The sequence below is a fragment of the Telmatherina bonti genome, assembly GCF_933228915.1.
Source record: "Telmatherina bonti genome assembly, chromosome: 2".
Classification (NCBI taxonomy): Eukaryota; Metazoa; Chordata; class Actinopteri; order Atheriniformes; family Telmatherinidae; genus Telmatherina; species Telmatherina bonti.
This window is the reverse complement of record NC_136620.1, coordinates 14,356,327-14,379,178: the sequence shown is the minus strand read 5'-3', so window position 1 is coordinate 14,379,178 and position 22,852 is coordinate 14,356,327. Positions and strand designations below refer to the sequence as shown.

The following is a 22,852-nucleotide window of genomic DNA, read 5'->3' as shown; positions in this document are numbered from 1 at the left end:
TATATATATATATATATATATATATATATATATATATATATATATATATATGACAGATATAAAAAATGAATGTATTAAAAGGTGTTTTTTATTGGTCTAACTTGCTATCATATCTACACCACACACACGGATGCCTGAGTGTTGAAGATTACGTGTGTGTGATGAGGTGGGATGGTGGGGGTGGTTTTTCTACGCTTCATTTCTCCTTATCCATCCAGCCCGGGCTCTATTGGCATCATCACAGCAACAGTCACATCCATGTGACATCGTACTCTGAAAGGTAGTGGCGGCGACCGATGGCAGGTTATTGATGCAGACAAGAAGGAAGTGAAGGAGGACATAGAGTGTTTCAGATTCACTTGCGCGGAGCTGAGCGACGTGACATGATCTGCCTGTCGGAGCGGAGCGTTGCTGGTTATGTCAGGGCCAAGCAGAGATGAAAATGCACACGGACAAGTCCATCAGCGTCCATGTAGCTGTGCAAGCCATCTCTGACTGGCTCGACCGAAAGAAAAGTTCGAAAGGAGCATAGAAACATGCATTCCCAGCTGCAGAGTCTGGGAGGTTAAGGAGAATCAACAGTTTTGACGTCTATCCTCAGTATCATCCTCACTGTCAAGTTGACCACCTGCTTTTCCAACAACACAAATGACAGGTGTAAACATCTCTGGAAACACCTTCAGCAGCCGGTCTTGGCCTGCCTGTTCATACGACAATGAAAGTTGTGGCTTGCTGATAAAAGTGGACTTCAGTTCAAAGTGAAACATCCCTGAAGGGAGTGAGTTTTTGTGGGTCCTTTAAATGCTGAAGCATTTTATTGAGTCATTCATTTTCTGTAAAACATTTTTACTTCAGTTTATCTCCTTCTGAAGAACTCTGACCTCAGAGGTGAGACTGCCACGGAGGGCAGCTGCTCACTGTCTTCAATAAAAGAGTAAAAACCAAGCTGAAGGTCTGGGCTGCAAGACGGAGTCAAAATCAAAAACTTTATTTTATTTAATTGAATTTATTTCACTCTTTTCATTGTTTCTCAAAGTCAGCTTTGTGATGTCTTAGGAAATGTCAGCGGATGATCAGATGCAGCCTTGCCTTTGCACCTGATAAATAAACTTCCTAAACTGAGAAATTTGTTGGGACACCAGGTGCGAGACAGAAGCACCAGCTGATCCCTGCTCACAGCTTTACAGAGTGGCCATAATAAACATCAGTTTGTATATCATCTACAAGTATCTGACATGAATGTTCATGTGTAAACTGTTTCATTACAAGCTGCTGTGCTGGTTGATAAAATCTTAAAGTGCTTGCTTCTAAAGAGAAACCTGAAATCAGTCGTGCGCCATAAACAAAGGAAACACGCCGTCCCCATTAAAGAAAATCATATTAGTCTTGGAAAATGCAGCCATTTCCATGAAAATTTGAAACCAGTCGACGACGAGTATGAGTTGTTGACTGTGTGCGTACATGTAGTCATTACTATTATTTACCTTCACATTTCATTTTCATGAAAACACGCCTGCAGGGCGAGCGGAGGCGAAAAAGCAGGTTCACAGAAACACTAGTTATTACAGTGAATGACTTTCTGTCAAGCGCATTACACTCACACACACAAAGAGCAGCACTTAGCACCCAGTTAAGAGCTATTTCAGGGACACCTATTTCCTCTTGCAAACGGTGTGTCAGCACCTCTTGCCACTGATGCTTCAATCTGTTCTGTAAAATGCTAACGAGCGAAGGTGAGAACGAAGCGCCGTCGCACCAAATTACACAAATACAGCCATAATCACATCGCAGCATGAAGCTCTTCGTTCCACTTTGCCTGGCCTGGCAGGAGGTGAGAATTCAGACAATGTCTTCTGCATGCAGATAATGAATGATATCAAATAAAGATGAAGAGGAAGAGGGAAATAGCTAAAAAAAAAAAAAGGGCAGGACTATGTGGAATATGTGTATGAAAATAAGATAATTATAAAAGAAAGGACAGATGTAACAACAGGAAAAGGGAAGTGAAAAGGAGAAACATAATTAGTGGGGAGGGGGAAAAATAGTTCTACCTGTAATATCCAGAAGCAGAGATGAAGAGGAGTAGTTTAGAATCAAGGAGAAGGGAAACAGTGACATGAGCATCAATTAAAAGGTTGGTTTTGTTTCAGTTCACTTTCCTTCTCTTTAACATTTCTCTTCTTGTTCTTTCATTGTGTGTTTTCACGCTCTCACAGCGGTACCGCCCGCTTGCTTAACTTGCTTCGATCTGATTCCTACTTTGTGTGCACACAGATTTTTCTGTGACAACCTGTAACGAAGAAGCATCCTGCAAACAAATCAAAACCAGCCCTGCAGCTCTCTGCCTGGTTTTTCTGCATTGACAGTGAGCAGGTTCAGTTTTCAGCCATTGATCCTTTTGTTACCTTATCCAGATACACAGTTGTGAACACACTGAGGAGAAGGTAACCACCTTCAGGCATTGGGAACTCAGCGTCATAAGTGACATTACAGAGTCTTCTGACATTTTTGATGATAACATTACAAATATCTTTGACTGCTCTGAAGCGGTCATGTGTACCATCAGTATATGTGTCATGTGTACCATCAGTAGATATGTGTCATGTGTACCATCAGTAGATATGTGTCATGTGTACCATCAGTATATGTGTCATGTGTACCATCAGTATATGTGTCATGTGTACCATCAGTATATGTGTCATGTGTACCATCAGTAGATATGTGTCATGTGTACCATCAGTATATGTGTTATGTGTACCATCAGTATATGTGTCATGTGTACCATCAGTATATGTGTCATGTGTACCATCAGTAGATATGTGTCATGTGTACCATCAGTATATGTGTTATGTGTACCATCAGTATATGTGTCATGTGTACCATCAGTATATGTGTCATGTGTACCATCAGTAGATATGTGTCATGTGTACCATCAGTAGATATGTGTCATGTGTACCATCAGTATATGTGTTATGTGTACCATCAGTATATGTGTTATGTGTACCATCAGTATATGTGTCATGTGTACCATCAGTATATGTGTCATGTGTACCATCAGTATATGTGTTATGTGTACCATCAGTATATGTGTCATGTGTACCATCAGTATATGTGTCATGTGTACCATCAGTAGATATGTGTCATGTGTACCATCAGTATATGTGTTATGTGTACCATCAGTATATGTGTCATGTGTACCATCAGTATATGTGTCATGTGTACCATCAGTATATGTGTTATGTGTACCATCAGTAGATATGTGTCATGTGTACCATCAGTATATGTGTTATGTGTACCATCAGTATATGTGTCATGTGTACCATCAGTATATGTGTCATGTGTACCATCAGTATATGTGTTATGTGTACCATCAGTATATGTGTTATGTGTACCATCAGTAGATATGTGTCATGTGTACCATCAGTATATGTGTCATGTGTACCATCAGTATGTGTTATGTGTACCATCAGTAGATATGTGTCATGTGTACCATCAGTATATGTGTCATGTGTACCATCAGTATATGTGTCATGTGTACCATCAGTAGATATGTGTCATGTGTACCATCAGTATATGTGTCATGTGTACCATCAGTAGATATGTGTCATGTGTACCATCAGTAGATATGTGTCATGTGTACCATTAGTAGATATGTGTCATGTGTACCATCAGTAGATATGTGTCATGTGTACCATCAGTATATGTGTCATGTGTACCATCAGTAGATATGTGTCATGTGTACCATCAGTAGATATGTGTCATGTGTACCATTAGTAGATATGTGTCATGTGTACCATCAGTAGATATGTGTCATGTGTACCATCAGTATATGTGTTATGTGTACCATCAGTATATGTGTTATGTGTACCATCAGTATATGTGTTATGTGTACCATCAGTAGATATGTGTCATGTGTACCATCAGTATATGTGTCATGTGTACCATCAGTATATGTGTCATGTGTACCATCAGTATATGTGTTATGTGTACCATCAGTATATGTGTTATGTGTACCATCAGTATATGTGTTATGTGTACCATCAGTATATGTGTCATGTGTACCATCAGTAGATATGTGTCATGTGTACCATCAGTATATGTGTCATGTGTACCATCAGTAGATATGTGTCATGTGTACCATCAGTAGATATGTGTCATGTGTACCATCAGTAGATATGTGTCATGTGTACCATCAGTAGATATGTGTCATGTGTACCATCAGTAGATATGTGTCATGTGTACCATCAGTAGATATGTGTCATGTGTACCATCAGTAGATATGTGTCATGTGTACCATCAGTAGATATGTGTCATGTGTACCATCAATAGATATGTGTCATGTGTACCATCAGTATATGTGTCATGTGTACCATCAGTAGATATGTGTCATGTGTACCATCAGTAGATATGTCATGTGTACCATCAGTAGATATGTGTCATGTGTACCATCAGTAGATATGTGTCATGTGTACCATCAGTATATGTGTTATGTGTACCATCAGTAGATATGTGTCATGTGTACCATCAGTAGATATGTGTCATGTGTACCATCAGTAGATATGTGTCATGTGTACCATCAGTAGATATGTGTCATGTGTACCATCAGTATATGTGTCATGTGTACCATCAGTAGATATGTGTTATGTGTACCATCAATAGATATGTGTCATGTGTACCATCAGTAGATATGTCATGTGTACCATCAGTAGATATGTCATGTGTACCATCAGTAGATATGTGTCATGTGTACCATCAGTATATGTGTCATGTGTACCATCAGTATATGTGTCATGTGTACCATCAGTATATGTGTCATGTGTACCATCAGTATATGTGTTATGTGTACCATCAGTATATGTGTCATGTGTACCATCAGTATTTGTGTTATATGTACCATCAGTATATGTGTCATGTGTACCATCAGTATATGTGTCATGTGTACCATCAGTATATGTGTTATGTGTACCATCAGTAGATATGTGTCATGTGTACCATCAGTAGATATGTGTCATGTGTACCATCAGTATATGTGTTATGTGTACCATCAGTATATGTGTCATGTGTACCATCAGTAGATATGTGTCATGTGTACCATCAGTAGATATGTGTCATGTGTACCATCAGTAGATATGTGTCATGTGTACCATCAGTAGATATGTGTCATGTGTACCATCAGTAGATATGTGTCATGTGTACCATCAGTAGATATGTGTCATGTGTACCATCAGTAGATATGTGTCATGTGTACCATCAGTAGATATGTGTCATGTGTACCATCAGTAGATATGTGTCATGTGTACCATCAATAGATATGTGTCATGTGTACCATCAGTATATGTGTCATGTGTACCATCAGTAGATATGTGTCATGTGTACCATCAGTAGATATGTCATGTGTACCATCAGTAGATATGTGTCATGTGTACCATCAGTAGATATGTGTCATGTGTACCATCAGTATATGTGTTATGTGTACCATCAGTAGATATGTGTCATGTGTACCATCAGTAGATATGTGTCATGTGTACCATCAGTAGATATGTGTCATGTGTACCATCAGTAGATATGTGTCATGTGTACCATCAGTATATGTGTCATGTGTACCATCAGTAGATATGTGTTATGTGTACCATCAATAGATATGTGTCATGTGTACCATCAGTAGATATGTCATGTGTACCATCAGTAGATATGTCATGTGTACCATCAGTAGATATGTGTCATGTGTACCATCAGTATATGTGTCATGTGTACCATCAGTATATGTGTCATGTGTACCATCAGTATATGTGTCATGTGTACCATCAATATATGTGTTATGTGTACCATCAGTATATGTGTCATGTGTACCATCAGTATTTGTGTTATATGTACCATCAGTATATGTGTCATGTGTACCATCAGTATATGTGTCATGTGTACCATCAGTATATGTGTTATGTGTACCATCAGTAGATATGTGTCATGTGTACCATCAGTAGATATGTGTCATGTGTACCATCAGTAGATATGTGTCATGTGTACCATCAGTAGATATGTGTCATGTGTACCATCAGTATATGTGTTATGTGTACCATCAGTATATGTGTTATGTGTACCATCAGTAGATATGTGTCATGTGTACCATCAGTATATGTGTCATGTGTACCATCAGTATATGTGTTATGTGTACCATCAGTATATGTGTTATGTGTACCATCAGTAGATATGTGTCATGTGTACCATCAGTAGATATGTGTCATGTGTACCATCAGTAGATATGTGTCATGTGTACCATCAGTAGATATGTGTCATGTGTACCGTCAATAGATATGTGTCATGTGTACCATCAGTATATGTGTTATGTGTACCATCAGTAGATATGTGTCATGTGTACCATCAGTAGATATGTGTCATGTGTACCATCAGTATATGTGTTATGTGTACCATCAGTATATGTGTCATGTGTACCATCAGTATATGTGTTATGTGTACCATCAGTATATGTGTTATGTGTACCATCAGTATATGTGTTATGTGTACCATCAGTATATGTGTTATGTGTACCATCAGTATATGTGTTATGTGTACCATCAGTATATGTGTTATGTGTACCATCAGTATATGTGTCATGTGTACCATCAGTATATGTGTTATGTGTACCATCAGTATATGTGTTATGTGTACCATCAGTATATGTGTCATGTGTACCATCAGTAGATATGTGTCATGTGAATTATCAGTAGATATCATGTGTTGCATCACCTCACCAGGAAGGCATCCAGGAGGCATCCTGACCAAATGCCCGAGCCACCTCAACTGGCTCCTCTCAATGAGGAGCAGTGGCTTTACTCTGAGCCTCTCCTGGATGACCAGGCTCCTCACCCTATCTCTAGGGGAGAACCCAGCCACCCCACTCATTTCAGCTGCCTTGTTCTCATTCTTTCGGTCACGACGCACAGCTCATGACTATAGGTGAGGGTAGGAATGTAGATCGACTTGTAAATCGAGAGCTTTGCCTTCTGCCTCAGCTCCATCTTCATCATGACAGACCGGTGCAGAGTTCGCATTACTGCAGACTAGGGCTGCTCGATAATGGCAAAAATAATAATCACGATTATTTTGACTGAAATTGAGATCTCGATTATTTAACACGATTATCCTTTTATCTTTAACATGTTTTTTTTTTAACATTAAACTGACTTTTAAAAAAATGTCTTTAGGATTCCACATATTTTAGAAACCGACAAATAACAAAGCTTTGTCCTGACAAAGTGCAAATACTTTTTTTTTTTTTTTTTTTTTTTTTTTTTTTAAACGTGTCCTGTCCAGCATCTCAGAATACAGAACAGCAATCTGCGTGCCATTGTTTGCCAGACAGATTTGCTCTGTCAAGGGAGACTTCTCGTGTATATAGCTGACAAAGTGCAAATACTGTAGTAAACTGAATAGATAAGAATAATATAAGTAAGGATTAAACGACGCTGGGCGTCGTGATGTTCTCGAACTGGCGTTGGGGATTATAACCGTCTAATGGACGGTTCCGAGTTGTTTAATCCGCTTATGCCATGGTCCCACACAGTGAATATTTTATAACAAATTTTAATTTATTTTCTACAACATTGGAACATGCGGAAGTATAGGGACTATTTTATGTTGGCCTCGATGTACGTTTTATGCCAAACAACGGTTGTCAGACTGCAGCACGTTTTTTCATTCACTTGTTAAAAGACAGCTGATCTGAACCAGCTGATTAACGCCCCGTAACAGAAGGATATTACAGTGTTCAACTTGCCGAACTACGTGTGCGTTTATACGAAAATAATGTAGCCGGTTCTCACTGACAATGGTATAAACTATGTTGTGGTGAACTTCCACAACCTACTGCAGTTATTCTACATTGACCTGCAGCCGGAGCCGACTGAGACTGGCCGCCAGGGAGTGCTTTAGGATGGGAGAGGCTCCCGCTGCTTGTTCGTTACAGTAACTGCAGAACAGTATGTGCCTTCAAGTCAGTTGCCAAAATACCAGAAAAGTCAGAAATAACTCCAGTAAAAGTTGCTAGTTTTGTCGCTAGTCGCTTTCAACATAAAAAAAAACCTCGCCAAGTTGGCATCAGTGTGAATGAAACCAAAGCGGATGTGGGAGGAGTTTGCAGCACAGCGCTGCAATGTCAGAGACAGTCGACTAGCAACTGAAGACAGCAGGAGAGGAAACTGTAAAGATAAAAATAATCTCACCCTTTTATTTTTATGATCGTTGAAAACCCAGATTGTAATTGAGATAAAAATCCGATAATTCGCCCAGCCCTACTGCAGACGCTGCACCGATGCATCTGTCTTTAGCTGTCTATATCACGCTCCATCCTTCCCTCACTTGTGAACAAGATCCCGAGATATTTAAACTCCTCCACTTGAGGCAGGACCTCACTCCCGACCGGAGAGGGCAATCAACCCTATTCCGGCTGAGGACCATGGTCTCAGATTTGGAGGTGCTGATTCTCATCCCAGCCGCTTCACACTCGGCTGAAAATCACTCAAGTGAGAGCTGGAGATCACAGCCAGATGATGACAACAGGACCACGTCATCCACAAAAAGCTGAGACCCAATCCTGAGGCCACCAATCCGGATCCCCCCAACACCTCGGCTGCGCCTAGAAATTTTGTCCAGATAAGTTATGAACAGAATCGGTGATAAAAGGCAGCCATGGCGGAGTCCAACCCTCACTAGAAACAAATCCGACTTACCACCAGCAATGCGAACCAAGCACTGACACCTGTCGTACAGGGACTGGACACAAAGGCTTGCACAAAGGGGGTCCGGCACCCCATACTCCTGGAGTACCCCCCACAGGAGCCCACGGAGGACACGGTCGAAGGCCTTCTCCAGGCCCACAAAGCACATGTAGACTGGTTGGGCAAACTCCCATGCCCCCTCCAGGACCACAAAGAGAGTGTACAGCTGGTCTAATGTTCCACGACCAGGATGAAAACCACACTGCTCCTCCTCAATCTGAGATTTGACTATCTGGCGGACCCTTCTTGGCAGGACCCCTGAATAGACTTTACCAGGGAGGCTGAGGAGTGTAATTCCCCTGTATTTGGAACACACCCTTTGGTCCTCCATCTTAAAAAGGGGGCCACCAGGTGCATGACAGTCCAGAGGCACTGTCCCCGATGTCCATGCAATGCTGCTGAGGCGTGTCAGCCAGGACAGCCCCACAGCATCCAGAGCCTTAAGGAACTCCAAGTGGATCTCGTCCACCCCTGGGGCCTTGCCGTCAAGGAGCTTTTTAACCACCTCAGCGATTTCAGCCCCTGAGAGAGGAGAGTCCACCCCTCAGTCCCCCCAGCTCTGCTTCTTCATCGGAAGACATGTTGGTAGGATTGAGAAGGTCTTCGAAGTATTCCTTCCACATACCCACAATGTCCCAAGCTGAGGTCAGTAGCTCCCCATCTCCACTTTAACACAGTATTGACGAAAGACTGCTTTCCCCTCCTGAGTCGCCGGATGGTGGATCAGAGTCGCCTTGAAGCTGTCCAGAAGTTTTTCTCCATGGCCTCGCCAAACTCCTCCCACACCCGAGTTTTTGTTTTGGGGACAGCCAAAGCCGCCTGCCGCTTAGCCTGTCGGTATCTATCAGCGGCCTTCAGAGTCCCACAGGCCAAGAAGGTCCAATAGGTCTCCTTCTTCAGCTTGACAGCATCCCTCACTGCTGGTGTCCACCAAAGAGTTCTGAGATTACCGCCATGACAGGCACCAACGACCTTACGGCCACAGCTCCGGTTGGCCGCCTCAACAATAGAGGCATGGTACACAGCCCACTCGGACTAAGTGTCCCCCACATGACTCAGGACATGGTTGAAGCTCTGGTGACGGTGGGAGTTGAAGCTCGCTCTGATGGGGGACTCTGCCAGACGTTCCCAGCAGACCCTCACTACACGTTTGGGCCTGCCAGATCTGACCGGCTTCCTCCTACACCATCTGAGCCAACTCACCACCAGGTGGTGATCAGTTGACGGCTCTGCCCCCTTCTTCATCTAAGTGTCCTAGGCATGTGGTCGCAGGTCTAATGATAAATTTTTTTTTTAAAAAATCGATCATCGAACTGCGGCCCAGGGAGTCCTGATGCCAGGTGTACATATGAACACTTTTGTGTTCGAACATGGTGTTTGTTATGGACAATCCATGGTGAGCATGGAAGTCCAATAACAAAACACCATTTGGGTTTGAGGGGGGGACCATGCCTCCCAATCACTCCCCTCCAGGTCTCACTGTCATTGCCCATGCGAGCATTGAAGTCCCCCAGCAGAACAATGGAGACCCCAGAAGGAGCACCCTCCAACACTCCCACCAAGGACTCCAGAAGTGTGGGTACTCTTAACTGCTGTTCGGCGCATAAGCACAGACAACAGTCAGGATCCGTCCCCCCCACCGAAAGTGGAGGGAAACTACCCTTCCATCCACAGGGGTAAACCCCAATGTACAGGCACCAAGCTGGGGGCTGATGAGAATGCCCACACCTGCTTGGCACCTCTCACCATGAGCAACTCAAGAGTGGAAGAAGGTCCAGCCCCTTTCGAGTGTACTGGTTCCAGAGCCCAAGCCATGCGTCGACGTGAGTTCAATGATATCTAGTCAGAACCGCTCAACCTCGCACACAAGCTCAGGCTCCTACCCCAGCAGAGAGGTGCCATTCCACATCCTTAGAGCCAGTTTCTGCAGTCGGGGATGAGTCCGCCAGGGTCTCCGCCCCGCAGATGTTGAGCCCACGGGAGGGGATACGGCATTTTTATGCTATATGCAAATGTGGATGTGCCTCTCTATCAGATGCAGTATGGTAGGGGTTGGAAGCTTGGAGGCAGGTATTTATTTTCCTTTTTTTTTTTTTTTTTAAATCTTTTTCTCCTTTTTGTGTTGTATACCTGCTCACATTGGTTACTTTTGAGGTAACACTGTTAAAAAAATAATTATATAGACTATTATATATATATATAATATATATATATATATATTGTAAGACATTGGTTTAAAAAAAGAAAAAAAAGATAATTGGAGTTGCTTATCAACACTAGGTCATGTCCTGCACTTCTCTGATCCGTCGTTTAAAGAATCATCGCTGAAACTTACTGATGGGTGATGATGGTTTTTGTTCTCCTCTGCAATTTGTAGTTTTGTTCTGCGGCGGGGGGATGGGTTTGTATGACTGTCCAGTGGCTCGGTACATAGCCTGGACCCACAGTACTCTGTCCTGCTCATCATCACAGGCAAACATCACCAGGTCACCTTCTTTCACAGCATTAAAGAAAACCCGACCACCCTGCAGACCTACGGTGAAAGAGGAAGAAAGAATGAACAAAGCATGAAGACATAAAGAAGACACACCAAACATTTTTTCATTAAGAAAATCACACCTGTCACAAAACCTACACTCCTTTTTAAAATCCTTTTTCAGCTCTGGTGACCATTTGTACCAGAGAGTAAAAGTTGTTTACCACCTTACTAGTATATATAAAAACAGTTAAATAGTGTTAGACAGTTGTGTATCTAATAAAAGACAGCTTTTTCTATATTCTTACAAATAGAGGGGAGTTTTGAAATTGGTCTGTAGATGTTTATGAGTGAAGAGAATAAATTCCGTCAGTAGTGGCTTAATGACGACTGTTTTTAGGATCTGAGGGAAGACTCCTGAAAGCACAGACACGTTTACAATCTGTAAAATATCTGAAAACAGTCATCCTGAAACATTATTTTAAAAAGCCTGTAAACAGGGCTTCAAGGCAGCATGTGGTGGTTTTAATGGACTAATAGGGACTCTTCAGGAGGTGGTATTAATATTTTCCAAAGCTACCCACTGGCAGAAAATTTCACAATGGCAAATAGTGGTGACTCCAAGAAAAATTGAAGAGCAATATCTCTGGAATCTCTGGAAAGACCAAATTTAATTTTGTCTTTCAACCTATGTAGAGGTTGAAATTCATGCTTCCTTTATTTACATAAATTATTACAGCCTCTGAATTTTGATGAGCAGCCTACACACTCAACCAAAAGCTGTGATTGATCGTCAAGAACCAAATATGATCCTTAATAAAACGGTGTTGGTGTGTAAACATTTGCAAACATAAATATTCATGTGTACCTGGCTGAGGGTCGCAGTAGTCCACTGTGTAGCCCTCCAGCTGCATCAGCTCCTGAGGCTCAGCTTTCTTCTCTCTGTAGCTGCACATTGCAAATGTGTACTGGCTAACCTGCAGGAAGAGGACACACTGGTGAAACGCAGAAGATAAACACATCAGAATCACATTGTGCAGTTGAGACATGAGGATTACACAAAAACTCTGAAGTGGCAACAGTTGAATCCCTACTCGCACTGCACCCTTCAACCTGAAATCATGACATCCACCAATGCCACCTTGCAGATATACCCATGTATTTTATTTTACCTTTCAGTTTTTTTTTCCAAAACCATTACTATCTGAACAAAAGGAACCACTGTAAACTGGGAAATGATCAAATCATCCCTACCAACTGCTCAGTATCGTATTTTTGCATGATTTCAGGTTCTTCTTTATGCACAGACAGTGAATTTAATCTTTAGGATTGAGTTTCTAGACTAAACTGCAGAATAACATTCCTTATGATTTCTAATCCTCATAACCAAAGGTTTAAATGATCTGACTGCTGTAGGCATTAGGCAAAAGAAAAGAACATTTCTAATGAGTTTCTATATTAGAAAACATGTTTTTAATAATTATATTATAATGATTAAATTATTATTATATTAATTTAAATTATAATTATATTAATTTAAATTATTATAATTAATATAATTATATTAATTTGTATTTAAAAAAAGCACAATGTCATAAAATAACAACTGAATATATATGGTAGTGTTCAAATTTGTTTATATTAATATAAAGTATCCAAAAACAAAGATCAGATTTTGGTTTAAATATTAAACATCTTTTTTTTCCACATTCTGACATACTCTAACAACAGATAATTCTGCATCTATGTTCATCCTGTCTCTTCTCTGAGCTCTCTCTACACAGTAAAAGTCAGTCTAATGTTGACTCATTTTACTCATTTTTTTTTTCTCATGTCCTTTAATAATGTTCTCTTGGGTTTCTTCATTAAATCGACCATGATGCATGTTTAAAATGACCAGCGTGTTGAGATCCAGTTTCGAGCCCAGATGCAAAGTAATATATCATCCCCGAAAGAGAAGTGTGGTATCTCAAGCTCAAGGAACTGCAGGGCAACAATGGCTCCAGGTATGTACATCTTAGATGTCACTGCGCAATAAAAAGAAGTCAGAAACACAGTTTTAAGGTTGGAAAGTCATGTGGTTTTATTTTAATTACTCTATGTAAGGCTTGTCCCTTTCCACCATATCTTCATTTCTATGTTATATTTGACTGCTTACAGGCAAACAAAACATCCAGCCAGGTGGATGTAACAGGAAAGCATTCCTGCCTTGTTTTTAAAAGAATTCTTTGGCAAAGAAACAAGACATGACAAACTCTCATTTGCTACAGCCAGAATTAACAATCTGGTCCTGGTATTATTTATGAGTTGTTGTTTTTTTTTTTAACAAGTTTTTCACTGTCACTGTTAAATATGCTGGACAGGGCTGCTTTTCAGCACCATAAATAGGATGTTACGATTACCTAAATTCACAACTAATGGAATCAAATCCCACAATCAAATAATATGGCCAGCGTGTTGAGATCCAGTTTCTAGCCCAGATGCAAAGTAATTGAGCATTATCAATTACTTTGCACTGATAATGCAAAGTAATTGCATTCTCAATTACTCTGATGATGCAATTACTTTGCATTAAAGATTTCACTATGTTATGGAATCTTTAACTATGTGGAATATTCTATAACAGGGGTGTCAGAATCCAGTCCTCGAGGGCCGGAATCCAGCAGGTTTTTGTTGTTTCCCTCCACCAACACAGCTGGTTCAAATCAAATGGATCCAGCAGCTTCTTGTCAACCTGTTTTGTTGTCGGTCAGGTGTGTGTTAGAGCATGGAGACAATAAAAACCTGCAGGATACCGGCCCTCCGGGACTGCAGTTTGCCACCCCTGTTCTATAACATAGTGATCTGCCTGTATTTCTGCATCGTACAGGCAGATCAGAGCAACTCATGTACAACGTGGAAACACAGTAAAACAACATCTGTGTGCTACTGCTTGTGTTGCTTTGTTACTATTCCATATTTGGGGTGAAAATCATCAGATTTCTTTGGTAATATAGAACAAAATGAGCACGGTGTCATTGTGGAGGTCGGCTCAACAGCATGTAAGCCACCCAACCAGTATTACCAGTTGCAGGACAGCTGACAGCTTTGTACAACAAAAAGGATAAATGTTTCGGAACTAAGTTAAAAGATGTAAATGTTTAACGTTAAAATGAACTTTTGAATTGTATATGACTGGTTGGGCTTCCAGCACAATGTGATGAGGTAAACACCGATGACTGAACATCTTTCTTTAATGGTTATTTTGGCTGTAAAGACTGAGGTTAGTAGCTTTCAGTTGTCATTGTACAATATGTGTAGAAGAAACAATATGTAATGCCAGATATGCGGTCTTGTTTCTTTATTTCCAATGTTCCAGTATAATAGTGTCAAACAGAAGCTTCTCTGGTGAAGGAAAGCTGGAAGTCAAAGCTAGCTAGATGTTTTTTTCTGTGTTCCTAAATTCTCTTCATAGGTTGAAAAGTTAAACCATTTTCATCCTGTAGTTTCCAGAAAGAAGCCTTCCAAGCCTAGATGGAGTTCATGTCACCTTTCCAGACATTTTCTTTGAGAGAAATCTCGAGATAACATGTGGGATTATTTATGTTTTACAGCGGGGATTTAGTGGGAATGAGATTTCATATTACTTTATCTTATCATAAAACAAATCTAAAAAAAAATATTTTATATATATATATATATATATATATATATATATATATATATATATATATATATATATATATATATATATATATATATATATATATATATATATACACACATATAAAAGACCTAAGGAGAGAGTTCAAGTGATTTTATACTATTATGTCAGGAAATAACTTGCTGACAATAATCGTCATGGACATTTACAATAAAATAATAATGTAATAGCAGATGTCTGAAGAGTATCTGAAATTGACCAGTACACCGGGTAATGTCTCATCGAGCTCAGATCAGGACCGGCCTTACATCCTGTCTAGAACTCAAAGAATCCCAAGCTTTCACTTAAAGTAGCAACTAATCTCACTTTTTTGATCCTTACTGTTTTTCTTTTCACTGCGTGTCGGTCTCCACATTTTTCTTTTTTTACAGACCACTTAAAATCCTGAATCCTAATTAGTAAACATAGATAATACTTTTTCTACCTGTGAAGGAATTTCAGCCCAACAGAGATTTTATTTCCCCCCAAAAACAAATAAGAAATCTGAATGATCAATGAGTGCCAAGAAATTAAAAAAGTAAAAGTCACATAAAAAGTAAAAACAAACAAAAAAAAGACACATTTTGGCTACGCAAAATAAATTAACAGTGTGTCTCAGGAGGTAAAAAAAGCTTAAGTGAGAATAGTGCCCAACACACACACACACACACACACACAGCCTGAAACTTCCGAACCAGCCGCAGATGTAGAGAAATCGCTCCATCTGTGTCTTTTGGTCAGCGTACCTGAACAAGAACAAAGTATCGGCTTTTCCAGCGTTTCCAGACTCTTTGTCCCAGAGCGTACAGGTACCTGAAACACAGAGCAGAAACCTGCAACTTAGAAAAGTTAGGAGATGATTTTGTTACTTACATTTAAATCAAACTATAAAATGTCCTAATGATGTGGAGTCTTCCTGTTTTCCCTTCTTCCTGACACCTGAGCTTGTGTTTGGCTATAATTTCAGAGTTCCTCTACTTATCTGGGGTTAGGTGGAACCTACAAATATTATTCTAATAGTATCAATTTCGTTTTTCTTTTTTGTTTTTTGCACAAAATTTTAGAATTTTGTCAAAACTACGCTTTCATTACAGACTGTAAATAAAAATTCAGTGACACTAACACTTTAAAAAACAGCAGTATTCTGTTTACACAGAGGCAGTTCAAATTCAATGAAGCTTTATTTGTATCATGCTAATTTACAACAAAATCATCTGCAGGCACTTTAGAGAAAATCAAATGGTCTCACACAACAATGTTTTTTAAAGCCAATTTATAAGAAAAAAATTATAGCCTGTGTCTGGAAAACATTTCTTGTAAAGCTCAACTTCAAATATGAACATAATCAAAACATAAATCATCTACAGGGACAAAAATTTGTGAGTTAAAAGGTCAGCAGGATGAAAGCCAAAGCTGTGTGAAGCTGCTTCCTTCTAAACACAAAGGAAACTATATGTGACAGTGAATTTCAGTCATCAGGATTATAATCACCACTCTAGAGTGTGGGAGGAGGAAGGGGTCTTTCATGAGAAATATAACAACCTCAAACCAAATTATTTTGTTATTCCACACTTCAACATTTTCTGCTAAAAGTCTTGTGATGACATATAAGCCGTAGGAGAAAAACTGACATTAGATCAGTCAAACACAACTGCATGTTCAGCCTTCACTAAGTTTTTCATATAAGAACATTTTCACATAAAATCTGGTTTCACAGCCAAAACTTCGAAAGTTTTTTAAAAGTTTGGAGGATGTTACAACATTTGTTTCTATTAAAGACTGAAGTTGTTGAAAATTAATTTTTTTTTTTTCCATGAAACCTTAGAATATTAAAAACTCCCTGTTGTAATTTCATGAAACAAATGCAGCAGGTCAGGGACCAGTTAATACATGTTTTATTAATGATTTTAACCCACAGGCAATAGCTGCTTTTCAATGCCACTTCCATTTGTATGGGACTCAAACATAGGCTTTAAAAAATTTTTTTTAAAAAAACTTTCATTTTTGACTCATTGCATGAGAGTTATTATCCTGTTCAGAGGTCTTCCTTCAGTCTAACCGTAACTTTTGGACTGATTATCTAACCTTCTGTGAATACCTGAATCAGAGGCTTTAAGTTCTCCTGTAACTGTTGCTGTGAGGCGAACTGAACAAGTCGCTTTCCTGTCAGTTTTCAGAGTACATCGGAGATACTACGGTGGAGATCACAGATCGCGTTAACAAAACTACTAGAAATAAACGTGTGGAAAAAAAAACCTGTGACTCTCAGCTACTTCCATACATAGACGACTGAGAACACTCCGTTTCTGTAACAAACTGTTGAGTTTTTGGATTCACTTAGTAGTGCGAATTATCACATCACTTCTGCTGGCCTCGTTGTCAGTGAAAGGGCCGTTGCTATAGTAACCAGCCAACAAAGCTGATCGCACAAAAACTAATGAATTAAAAAAAAATAAAAAATTCCACTAAGAAAAGTAACACATTACACTTGGATTTTGGAGAAAATTTATTGATTAGAGAAACGTCTATCATTAGTATCTTTATCGCACTGCATTGTGCTTATGTATTATTGAAGCTTATGTAGTGTAAAGTGCTGATCAAGTGCAGTAAACCAGATATTTTCACATGCACACACACACACTGTTATGGTGGATTAAATAACATGTTAATACTGGGATTTTTCATGCAGAAGGTGTCCAGGTGTAGTTTTTTTAAGAAGCAAACAAACAAAAAAGCCTTTTTTTCTGTTTTTTTTCTTTTGCAAATAATTTGTGCATCATTGAAAAGTGTTCAGAATAAAATGAGATGCCTGCAAATGTGAGAAATTGAATCGTCTTTGTCGGTGAATGATGACTGAAATCTGTCAGTGAAGAGTTGCGTTTATGTTTCAGATGCAAACATGTTGAAGACTTTGTGCTTCAGAACTGCTGCTCACAGAGAAAAAAAGACATGAGAGGTTGAATCACATGAATTAAAGGGTTGAATCACATGCCTTAGTCATTGGTTAAATGACTTAAATGACTCATTGGTTCACCAAAGTAAATCTGTTTTGTAGGGGAAAAAACAGTCACAATGTAGTGAGTCTTAATCCATAAAAAGGCTGTGACACAGTCAGCAGCAAGTTTTTTGAAGAAAAAAAAAAAAAAAAAAAGAAAGAAAGACTAGCATGGCTTCTCAATCAATGGCTGCTCCCGGGCTTCCTGAAGCGTGGGATACAGGCAAGTGCAAGTGTGGAAAATCAATTGACGGTGAGACCTCTTTCTTCAGCCCTGCTGCCCACCCTTAAAGAAAAGGCCTTCAGTCAAGGCTGCGGTGCATCTGCACTGCACGGGGAAACTGGGCCATTCTGCAGGACTCTGGGTCAACATGTGGCAGCGCCCAGCAGCCCTTTGTGAAAAGTATTTGGCTGCGAACCCTCCTCCTCAAACATCCACGAAGCTGCATCAGACTGCTGACACTGACGTTCACTGCAGGCATTTACCAGTCTGCACAGCACAAAGTCTGCCATCTTTTAACTGTTTATTTAGGTGCTAAACCAAAATTACTCATTTTTCTTTCTTTCTTTCTCATTTTTCTGTTTATTAATCTTCCCTTTTGTTTCAAATTTTACTGCAGAAAATGTAAGTGTAAATAAACAGCAAGGGCTGAGATAAAGGTTGGATCAGAATATGTGGGACTTTTTCTTGATATTAGAGGTCAATTCGGCCTTTAAAATAAAATAAAAAAATTTGTTCTAAAAAAATAATTATACAGAGCACACACACACACACACACACACACACACACACACAAAAGCAATTAATAGAGCGCTATTAATAACAACTTTAAAGACAATTCCTACAAATGGAACCAGATTCTGACCAAACTGGTTGGTTATTTTTTGGTCTACAGAAAAAAAAAACTGAAATTGTTCAATTTTGCACCAAAGGAGCACTTTAACAGAATTTCTTTAACTGCTTGCTTAAGAAAACGGGATTCGGGGTTAATGGGAGTGCAAATTATCTCTGGAGAGAAAAGAGAGGATGTCAATAACCAAATAAGTTCACGCATGTCTTTTAATGTTTTTATATCAGCTGAATAATCCTAGATATCTTTGTGCATCATCCGACAGCTCAGGAAACTGAATGATTCATATTACAATAAATAAAACTAAAAAAAGGAAATAAAAAAATGATACTAAAAAATTAAATGAAAAAATAAATCAAAATAGAAAAAATGTGAAATTTAAGCCAATGACAAAATTGCTGAAACAAAAATTTAATTTCTATTTTCCTATTGTTCATTTAAAAAAAAAAAAAAAAAAGTCAATACTTGGAAAAAAAAATTGTAATATGGTAAAACCTTCAAGCGACATCAAAGAATAAAAAACATTCAGTAATGAATAAACTAAAGACTTTATCAGTGATTATTTTGAATTATTTTTCACTTTTATCTTCTACTTACTATTACAGAAATATGTGCTGTAAAAATTACAATCAAAATAATTTTTTTAAATTTCTCTTTAACCTGTTCAAGACCTTTTCATTCCTTTTTGTTTGTTTGTTTTTTTTTTTTTGTTTTTTGTTTTTTTTCCTTGTTTAAGCAGTTTGACACGGTCCATTGTAACACATTTTTAGGTAATACTTCTCTCCCTGAGCCGAATAAACAACCCATCCATCAACCAGAAGCACCAACACATATATATATTAAAAAAAGAATGTATTTAAGATAACTGACAGCATACATCCACACACAGACTAATCCTGACCCCCAGTGGAGAAAGCTGAGAACTGAGCCAGACCTGAACTCTTACCTCCACTTTATCAAGTTTTACACTACATGACATGACAGCAGGAAGATGGACACCACTTCCATTTCCATAGACATTCATTCAAAGACTGATGGATGACAAGACTAAGGGCTTCCTGAACAAAGGAATTAGGGAGGAATATACGCGACGTGTCACAAAAACAGACATATTTTCATCTAACCTAGAATATGCTGCCATCTTCTGGCAACAGCCCAGCAGTACAGAGCATCAGGTTCTTATAGAAAGCTTTTAACGTAGCTGTCATGCATAGAAAAACCTCCATCTGAACCAAACGCTGCAGAGATCTGATGATCAAATTCTCAACCTCTTCTTCTTCTTCTTCATCGGCTCCAGAATAGAATTTAAAACTCTTCTGTTCACATATAAAGCTCTTAGTGACCAAGCTCTCTTGGATCTCAAAATTTTCCCAACAGAGCACTTCACTCTAGGGCTGCAGGTCTACTTTTGGCTCCTAGCGGTTCTATAAGTAGACTTGGAGGCAGAACCTTCAGCTATCAGACCCGTCTGTGGAACCAGCTCCCAGTTTGGCTTCAGGTCGTAGACACCTCTGCCTTTAGGATCAGACTTCAAACCTCCAATAAATCTCATAGTTAGCCGCTTTATCCAAACCTTTAGTTGTGCTGCTATAGATCAAGGCTGCTGGGGGACATCCCATGATGCACTGGGTAGCTTTCTGGGTTCCTCTCTGTTCTCTTTACTCTCCATGAAATTCTGTATCTGACATTGTTGTCATTAATTTGTGTTTCTCGTCTTCTAACTCCCTGGCTTAGACCTACAGTGTTTGTTGAACCCTTTTGTTTTTTCCTGTCCTCTCCATCACCAGCCCATCCAGGGAGATGACCATCCTTCCCAGCTCTGGTTCTGCTGGAGGTTTTCCTCCCCACTGTCTCCTTGTGCAGCTCAGGATGGAGGATTGAATCAAAGAGACTTAATGCAATCAGTTGGTACTAATATTAGCTGATGGTTATTATGAAAGGCCTGCACAGTGGCATAGTGGTTAGCAAAAAGGTTTTTTGTTCGATCCTCAGCTGGGTCGAGGTTTGGGCAGTGGCCTTTGTGTGGAGTTTGCATGGTCTCTCCGGGTACTATGTCTTCTTCCCACCATCCAAAGACATGCATGTTAGGTTAACTGGTTACTCTAAATTGCCCAGAGGAGTGAGTGTGAGTCATTGTTTGTCTATGTGTGGCCCTGGGATAGACTGGCGAGGTGTCCAGGGTGTACCCCGCCTTTTGCCCAAAGACTGCTGGGATATGCTCCAGCTTCCCTGCAACCCCTAATTGGACTAAGCGGTTAGGATAATGAATGAATGGTTATCATGAAAGGAACTGGCTTGGATCACACAAAATAAAGTCAAATAAACAATTAAGTTCAGAAAGTAGTATTTTACAAATGCACACACTTTAAAAAAAAAAAAATAAAAAAAAATTGTATAATATTTTTAAGTAACACTCGGTAAGTAACACCCCCATCAGGTCTTGTAGGAAACCCCACTAAAGCAAAGATCAAATCATGGCTCTAATAGTCATGCAGTGTTTCAGAAATGGTCTTCATGATGGAAATAAGAAATCAATAATAAGTATACTGAAGTCATCACAAATCCCAACTTCAGATCCAACAGCAGCTGGTTTTCTCTAAATCAACAACAGGTGGCGCTGTTAGCCTGATTTTTGTTCTCCAGACCTAGTTTGCAGCAGGTCTTCCTTTCTGACTGACTTTCCCCTGGTCATCTTTTTATCCAGCTAACATTTGATCAACTTTGTATGAAACTAAAGTAGTGAGCAGAACCTGATCCAACATGGCAGCTGCACATGAGGGATCACACTCAGTTTATTTCTAATTAACATTAACAATATTCATGATCACACTCTGCATAATTTTAATTCAACCATGACTGAAAAGAGAAGTCAGACAGAGCGATTCAAGGATCCTGATGGCACGACACCAGAAGCATCTCAGTCAGAAGAAAGAGATGCAGTGATGTAGCTGAAACCATGATCCATCTGACTGGTATGTGTACTGCGACCTTGCACATGACTATTAAGCCTCGTAAGCTCGGTAAAAATGTGATTAAAACACAGTAGGTCTAAAACCTCTAGACACGTGTGTGTAATTCCAGCAGACGTCACGATGCTGCGGAAACCATCAAACTTCAGAGTGAAACAGTCACACCGTCTTCTTCTCTCTCAGCAACACAGATTTGCTATATCGACACTTCTGTCCATGACATCTGACAGCTGAGCGCTGCAGTCCAGTGGCTCTGTATAGCATGCAGTGCATCCAGATCACCTGCAGAGTCCCATCTCGTACTTCACTTTAAAACAGCCACTTTGGTCTACATTTGTAAATACCACTTGTCTCCTTCAAGGAAAATCTAAACTCCACATGTTTATCTGTATGTTTTCAGGTCTTCAGCACTTGCATTTTCAGAGGTGGAGGAGATATGGACCCTCACCTTCTGTGCTTGTGGAGTAGGGCTGCATGATCATGACCAAAATAATAATCACGATTATTTTGAGCAATATGGTAATCACGATCATTAATCACGATCATTCATTGTGTCTATTTTTAATGCACCATTTTTAAACAACCTACCTGGATGGATGGATGGATGGATGGATATATATATATATAGATATATATATATATATATATATATATATAGATATATATATATATATATATTTTTTTTTTTTCATACAATGTAGGCAACGCCCCTTTGGAATATTTACCCAGTGTTTTGATACAGCTGTATTTTCCATCCTCGACATGACTTGCTCTCATCAGTCTATAGCTTGTTACATCGTCAACAAGAAGCGTCGTCTGAAGCTGGAAGGGATCAATACGGGCGGCGATGTCTGCTTTGTGGGCAATGAAGCTGGTTATTTAATATTTAACGAGCAACTTCGTCTGCAACAGGGCGGGTTGTGCACACGGCAGGGTTCATGTATTTTAATGCCACATGTTGTAAAAATTTTTGTATATTTTACCACTCGATCAGCTGTTTAATCAAAACAATCCGTTTTACCTGCAACAGGAAAAATGCGGACCTTAAATGTCCAACCAATCCAACGATACTTACCTGCCTTCCAGGGAGAAGGTGTGTGCTTGG

At 39.5% G+C, this 22,852-nt stretch overlaps 1 protein-coding gene across 1 annotated transcript in view; it reads right to left on the bottom strand.

Moving 5' to 3' along the window:
- Positions 1 to 22,852, bottom strand: part of cadps2 (Ca++-dependent secretion activator 2) — a gene marked incomplete at both ends in the record, with an annotated part of 215,682 nt that overhangs the window by 110,697 nt on the left and 82,133 nt on the right. The window contains 3 exons of the mRNA XM_079247774.1: positions 11,110 to 11,307; positions 12,119 to 12,227; positions 15,679 to 15,745. Of these exons, the coding sequence (XP_079103900.1) occupies positions 11,110 to 11,307; positions 12,119 to 12,227; positions 15,679 to 15,745 (374 nt within the window). The remainder of the gene's footprint in view (positions 1 to 11,109; positions 11,308 to 12,118; positions 12,228 to 15,678; positions 15,746 to 22,852) is intronic.